Genomic DNA, 7,898 nt, shown 5'->3' with positions numbered 1-7,898 from the left:
GATTTGTTGTTAAGTGTCATTGAGTCGGTTCCGACCCAGAGTGACCCTGTATAGGATTTCCAAGGAGTGGCTGGTGAGCTTGAACCGCAGACCTTGCAGATCAAAGCGACTTTGCAGTCCAGCCCATTAACCCACAGTGCCACACAAGGACTCCTGATAAGAAGTGTGACTGCTAAAGCAGTATTTCCTGCCCTGGTGTGGGGCAGTAGGAAAAGCACTGGACTACTAACCACAAGGTTGGTAGTTCAAACCCACCAGAGGCTACCCGGAATTATTCAGGGTCGACATGAATCCGAAAGGACTAGACAGGACTTAACAACAGCAAGGCAATATTGCATGGTGACAAACAGCGATTCTGAGCCCAGCTTCTTGGGTACAAATTCCAGCTCTGTCAGGAACCAGTAGAACAGAATGAGCCTGTTACTTAATTTCCGTTTCCATATCTATAATATGAAATTGGAGTCCTGGTGTGGTGCTGTGGGTCCTGGTGTGACCCACAACACTTGACGACAAGATCGGTTTCAACTGCAAGATTGGTTGTTCAAACATACTAGTCGCTCCTCGGAAATTCTATATAGGGTCGCTATGGATCAGAGCCCACTTGACAGCACTTAACCACAACATGGCTGTTATAGAGTCCTTGTGTGGCACTGCGGGTTAATGCGCTGGACTGCAATGTCAGTTTGAATCTCAAGGTCTGTGGTTCAAACTCACCAGAAGCTCTTTGTAAACCCTATATAGGATCGCTATGGGTAGGAACCAACCAGATGGTTAGCAACAACAACAAAATGATTGTTATAAAAATTAAATGATTACACATAGAACAAAGTCGTATACATAATTTGTTGTTGTTATTTGCAGTGGAGTCAATCTTAAGTAAATGTCAACTAAACGTGTTAATTGAGAAAGAAAAGAAACAGAATCTGTCTCATTTTTTAAAATCACTTAGATAATCTTTCTACTTAGTTATTTAAAAATCTCTGAAACTCTTCTAGATTCAGGTGCCGCCCAACTAATCTGTCAGCAAGTCCCCTGGATGAATTTGAAGGTCGCTGACGCTACTGCCAAGTCCTCTGTAGTTACTCAATTAGTTTGCTTTAATACGGGTTGTAGAAAGCATATATGAAAAACTCGGAGTCGAAAAGGCAAATCCCAAATTGATAGTGAAATTTTAAGAATTCATTTTTATACAAACAATTTAAAGACAAACAACACTTACACAAGCAGCTTTATTCACATGGGATTATTTTCTCAGGAATTTGGCTTTGGCGTTATTACACTTACCGTCTCGGTACCACTCTGCTCGCGGCTGCACTCTTTTCAGGTCTGGCGTAACCAACATAGTACATTTGAGAGTAACAGTTTCGCCTTCTCTCTTAAACGTGACTCCAAATTTCTCCAAGAACTGAACATCAAAGTGGGTGTAAGGAATCACAGATGATAAGGGCACTGCAAAACGAGAACCCAACACGCTTACATCAGAGGGGAGAAGATTTTAAATACAGCATGTAAGCCTCATGTTGTTACTGCATCACCGTGACATACATTATGTTATCACCGTGGCATTATGTTCACTATCTCAAAAGACCTACTTTGGAAATGAGAGAAAACAGGCGTAGTATTTTATTTTGCTCATGTGCCAAAGAAGAATTAAAAAAAAACATGGGTGTGCATGGAAGCATCTTGGCATCTGAAATATGTCTTACAAATAAGGAATGTTAAGTTTTATGTTGACCCCAAAATGTTTGAGTTTCAGTAAGTCGTATCAACTCTGAGGCTACTATTTTCTCCCATTCAAAATAAGTTGTGGTATATTCATCAACAGAATGTTATTGAGACTGGAGCTAAAATACACTGAATTAACTGGAGCCATAAGTACATGATTAAATCTCAAAAAGATAATGTTTAGTGAGAAGAAAAAGTAAATTACAAAAGAAATCCACAATTAATCTATTATAATATATGCATTCACTTATAAATCTATTATTTATAAGTTCATGTGTATAGTGAACATTTACAAAATAGCTACAAACTTAAGGAGTCCTGGTGGTTCTGTAGGTTAAGGCGCTGGACTGCAAAGTCAGTTTGCACCGCAACATCGACAGTTCAAGCTCACCAGCTGCTCCTAGAAAATGCTACACAGGGTCACCATGGGTTGGCGCCAACTAGACAGCACTTAATGTCAACAACAAACACACTTTAAGATCATGTTTTTCTGTCAGGAGGAAGACAGAATAGGGAAGAAGCAGTAAAAGAATATGGAGTCTTAATTATATTTCTGAATTTTTTTTTATCTTTAAAAAACTGACTGAGGTTTCATTGAATTGTACACTTTAAAATGATTATTTTTATGTTGTACAAATTTTATATTAATAACTAAGATAAGGTAACTAAAGCAAAATTAGTGAAATATTTACATCGTTGAATATGGGTGATGAATACATAAATACAACTTCTGTAGTATTTGTATCTATACACTTGAGTATATTGTAAATATTTCACAACTTTTGTTCACAAAGATAAAAATTTAATAAATAAAAGAGAACAAGGGGATAGCATCTTGAGATCCCAGACAGTTCTATGAATGTTGTTGGGGTTGTTGTTAAGTCCTGCCAAGTCAGTTCTGACTCATAGCCACCCTGTATAAGGCTTCCAAGGAGTAGCTGGTGAGTTTGAACCACCGACTTTGTGATTCAAACCAGCCTTGTGGTCCAGTTCTTTATTCCACAGTGCCGCATAGGGACAATTCTCCAAATCAAATGTATTTTGTCTTTGGGACTTGAAGAACACCTCAGATATTTATGAACACACAAATTTTCAGATCACCCTGACTAACCACCCTTTTATTTGCTCTGAACTTTTCCCAACTTGCCAGTTAGTGGTTTTGGACTCTACCCAGTGTTGAATGTAAACTCATACAATAAAATTAACACAAAAATTATCAAAAATATAATCTACAAGAGATATTCAGTGGCTCCAATAGAGGCATTACACTCAACCATTATTTTGGTCAGCTCTTCACTTAACAATACTCAATTTGTAACATCTATGTGTCAAATTTGAAGTCCTGGTGTGGTGCTATAGAATAAGCACTGGACTGCTAACAGCAAGGTTGGTGATTCAAACTCACCAGCCACACCTTGGAAACCCTATAAAGGGTCTCTATGAATTGGAAGTGAATCAACATCATTTAATAACAACTTAATAACAAGGCATCAAATTGGGAGTGGCACTGTAGGATAAGCACTGGACTACTAACCACAAAGCCAGCAGTTCAAACTCACCAGCTTTTCCTTGGCAACCCTATTAACAGTCCTTATGAGTTGGAACCTACTCGACAGCACTTAACAACAATAACAGCACGTGTCAAATTGTAGTAAAACTTAAAGACTCTATGTGAATATATAAGAATTCTTTTGGAAATTCAGGTAGGATCTACATCACATTACCAAAATCCTAAGAAAGTCATATTTAAAGTAAATATATCAAGTTATTCAGTGCCATCAGCATGATTACCCTCCTATACACTTGCCTTGCTTGAGCCAACCCATCTTTTAGCTGCCTAGTCTAAAACTAGCCATAGACTTCAGAAAGAAACTCATATTTACAGGGTCACTACAGCCACTTGAACAGTAGGGGACTGGATGAAGTATATTTTGCATGGTATATAGCCACATTGTGAAATAGTGTTATCATGTTAAACATTGTATTTAACAGGAAATATCAACAGTAAAACAGTAAGTGGAAAAACAGGACACCAGCAAAAAAAAAAAAAACATAATGCTGTGGTTATATAATTTAGGAGATTTTATGCATAAGATAGAATAGGATCCCCAGTGACATAGTGGGTCAAGTATTGGGCTGCTAACGGAAAGGTCTGTGGCTCAAACTCACCAGCCACTAAGCAAGATAAAGATGACGCAGTCTGCTTATGTCAAGTTGTTAAGCCTCAGAAATTCTAAGGAAAAGCTTCACAATAGGGTCAGTATGAGTTGGAATTGACCCAATGGCAATGGGTTATAATATAAAATGATTTTAAAACTTTTAAATCCAGATTTCAAGCCAGTTTCTAAGCAAATTACTACAAAACATCCCATTTTGATCTGAAGTGCCTATTCACTATAAATTATTTTTGAGGGGATAAAAGTATCCTTAACTGTAAAATATGGAGATATTATACATTCAAATCAAGGATTTGCATTCATTTTATGCTTTGTTTTTTTATTCCCAATTTAAACTTTAAAGTTCTCAAGGACAAAATTTCACCAGTTTCTAATAACACCAGCTAACTAAATAATTACATAAGAGAAAACTGTCTGCATTCTCACACTAACCATGAAAATCTTGGAAGAGCTTTTTGAAATATGGAAATTTTTAACTGACCCTTAGAAAATATGTTTTAAATTGTAGGTATTGTTTTGTGTATAAGCATTTTTCTACACTAAAAGAAAACAAATATATACTTGCATCCAATAGGCAGTCCCACAGAGTGAAATGGCTCTTCATCTCCTCTAAACCCTGCAAAATAATGAAGTGAAAATTATAAAGAAAGAATAAAGAAAATATAAATATGTGTTCCTTTGTAAGTGAATACTTACTTCTCACCATCACCGCAGCATTGGTTGACACTTGCCCATGGGCATTAGTTGCCACTGCTGTGTATGTTGCTGTATCATCAAAATCTGCCCTTTTAAGAAAAAAACAAAACAAAGTCCTAAATATATTGCAGGAGTTCTCTGTAATAATTGATGACCCAAGTTTGAATAAAAGCATCTTTTAAAGCAAAATTTATGACCTAGATCTTTTGTGATTGAATGATTTGTTCAATAACAATGTCAACTTTAATTCTTGGAACAAAATGACAGCATACAACATTAATTATACATAGATGTGGGTAAAAAATTGATCCTGGACTAAGATTTGGTTTGAGAGTTGAGGGGGGGGAAATACATGCGACAATAACAACCACCACCTGCTGACACTTCCTAAAGTCCCTTAGTTTTATTTTCAAAGAGAAATCTATATTCCACAAGGAGAAATCTGTAGAAGTTTTTGATTATCTTGTCAATGAGAAGACTCCAGTTACATCAACCTATGATCTAAAAGAATTATTCATAATGGAATGGTAAACAGACATGCCTGAGAGCATCATGTAACTGCTGTATGTCAAAGCAAGACCCCATAAATTGATGTCATACCCAGAACAATCTGGAAATCATACCAAGTGATAGTTCTAAAGTAGACCAGGAATTTTCCCTTTGACCTAACTAGGCTTTTTTGTTGTTGTTTTTAAAAGAAATGGTCAATGTTTAACTGTCTCAAGAGACAGCATATGATCAAGAGCCACTGGTACTGAAGGAAGAAGTCCAAGGTGCACTGAAGGCATTGGCAAAGAACAAGGCTCAGGGAATTGATGGAATACAAATTGAAATCTTTCAATAAACTGATGCAGCACTGAAGGTGCTCACTCATATATGCCAAGAAATTTTGAAGACAGCTACCTGTTTGGAAAAGATGTATATTTGAGCCCATTCCAAAGAAAGTGAAAATCTTTGGACAATATCATGAATATCACATGCAAGTATAATTTTGCTAAAGATAATAAAAATTAAAAAAACACCCACAAAAGTACATTTATGGGGAACAGCCAGAGGTTCAAGCTGGATTCAGAGGGGAATGTGGAATTAGGGATCTCGTTGCTGACGTCCGATGGGTCTTGGCTGAAAGCAGAGAATCCCCAAGAGATGTTTACCTGTGTTTTATGAATTATGCAAAGTCTTTCAACTATTTGGATCACGACATGCTATGGATAACAGTGTGAAAAATGAAAATTGCAGAAAGCTTAATTTTGCTCATGAGGAACCCATACACAAAGCAAGAGATAGTCAGTTGTTCAAGCAGAACAAAAGGAAGTTGAATGATTTTAAAGCAGGTAAGGTGTGTGCCAGTGCTGTATTTTTTCACCATAGTCATTCAATCTTTGTGCTGATGCTGAGCAAATAGTCTGAGAAGCTGGATTATATAAGAAGAACATGGCAACAGGATTGGAGGAAGACTCATTAACGGCCTATGATATGCAGACGATAAAACCTTGCTTCTTGAAAATGAAGAGGAGTTAAAATACTTACTGATGGTTATCAAAGACCACAGTCTTCAGTATGGGTTGCATTTCAATGTAAAAAAAAACAAAAATCCTCACCACTGCAGCAATAAACAGCATCATGAAATATGGAGAAAAGATTGAAGTTGTCTAAGACTTCATTTTGCTCAGATGCACTTTCAACACTCATGGAAAAAGCAGTCAAGAAATCAAATGATGCATTGCATTAGGCAAATACACTGCACAAGACCTATTAAAGTGTTCAAGAGCAAAGCTGTCAGTTTATGCCTGGCCCAAACCATGGTTATTTCAACTGCATCATATGCATATAAAAGTTGGACAATGAATAAGGAAAATCATAGAGGAATTGATGCATTTTAGTTATGGCATTTATGGTGTTGGAAAAGAATATTAAAAGCACCATGGACTGCCAGAAAAACAAACAAATCTGTATTGGAACAAGTACAGAGAGAATGCTTCTTAGAAACCAGGATGGCGAGACTTTGTCTCTCATACTTCAGCCATATTATCAGGAAGAACCAATCCCTGAAGCAGTACATCGTGCTTAATAAAGTGGACCATCAGTGAAAAAGCGGAAGACCTTCAAGGAGATAGATCAGCACAATAGCCGAAGTAATGGGATCAAGCACAACAACAATTGTGAGGATGGCACAGGATCGGGCAGTGTTTAGTTCTTTTGTGTATACAGTTGCTATGAATCAGACCATACTCAAAGGTATCTAACAACAGTGCCAGCTTGTACTTAAGTACACTAGCACTTAAAAATGGTGCTTTGGATGATCACCACACTTTTCCATTGATGAATTTTTTTAGAGTAAGACAATTGGTTGAATATAGATTAATTACTTTTAATACTTAATGAATAAACTTTTCATTAAGATACTTTAGCATAATCTAAAAAGGTCCAGAAACCAATATTATCAGGCAGCCTCAGGAATAAGCTAGAATTGAGCCACTGTGAATCAAAGCTAGATCTAAACCACTAACTAGAGTGTCAAGAATCTTTGTTTCTTTCTACAATATAATTTATTCAGTTGTTGTTATTGAGAATATATACATCTTGTAATCTTTCTACCAAGGATGCAGTCCCTTCTCTGGTTATTACTTTTGTCCATTCCGTTTCTGCCAACCATATTTTTGATTGGAAAACCTCTTCAGAGTGGGTATCGCCTTCCAGGTTTGCCCAAGCACTGGCAGTATGGCCAATCCTTCTTATATTTTAAGAGGAGGAGGAGGGACTGGAACTCCCCAGAAGGACCTTCAACACATCTGCCTTGTTAGTTTCAGAGCTGTAGTTGTCCTGTGGTAGTGGAGGGAGCAGTCTCTACTAAGATGATCCACCTCTTGACTCCACCTTCTGTCGGAATACATATCAGTCCTGCAGCTAACAGCTACCAATTGGGGAAGAGGTTGTCACACTATGAACATTCTGCGGGGGGGGGGGGGGGGGGGGGGGGGGATCTGCCTTGTTGCTCTCAGAACTCCACATTTAGTATGTTGTATGTTGCCTGCTGGTGTAGCACCAACTAATGATATTTGTTTCCTAGCACAGAGCAGCTTCAGTAAGCATTCCTCAGTACTGATTGGAAGGGGAAGAAAACAAACTCAAACTGATCCCCAGGGAGTTGTATCTGTCCTGTTGGTTCTAGAGGCCTCAGTTATGGAGTGTATAGGGTGAAGGTAGAGTGTTCATTATGAAAGTAGATTCCACTGCATAGACCTTCCATAACAATTCACAATAGATTTACAGTCAACAGAGTTATGTGGGGGAGATACT

General features: G+C 37.5%; 1 protein-coding gene across 1 annotated transcript in view; it reads right to left on the bottom strand.

The window, feature by feature from the left end:
* MYOM2 (myomesin 2) overlaps positions 1-7,898 on the bottom strand; it is a 152,924-nt gene that overhangs the window by 119,057 nt on the left and 25,969 nt on the right. Inside the window, exons 7-9 of the mRNA XM_006866724.1 lie at positions 4,599-4,687; positions 4,468-4,518; positions 1,285-1,449 (exon numbers count right to left, since the gene is read on the bottom strand). Of these exons, the coding sequence (XP_006866786.1) occupies positions 1,285-1,449; positions 4,468-4,518; positions 4,599-4,687 (305 nt within the window). The remainder of the gene's footprint in view (positions 1-1,284; positions 1,450-4,467; positions 4,519-4,598; positions 4,688-7,898) is intronic.

This window comes from Chrysochloris asiatica, unplaced genomic scaffold (genome assembly GCF_000296735.1).
Source record: "Chrysochloris asiatica unplaced genomic scaffold, ChrAsi1.0 scaffold00095, whole genome shotgun sequence".
NCBI classification, from domain to species: Eukaryota; Metazoa; Chordata; class Mammalia; order Afrosoricida; family Chrysochloridae; genus Chrysochloris; species Chrysochloris asiatica.
This window is presented reverse-complemented; position numbering and strand designations above follow the sequence as displayed.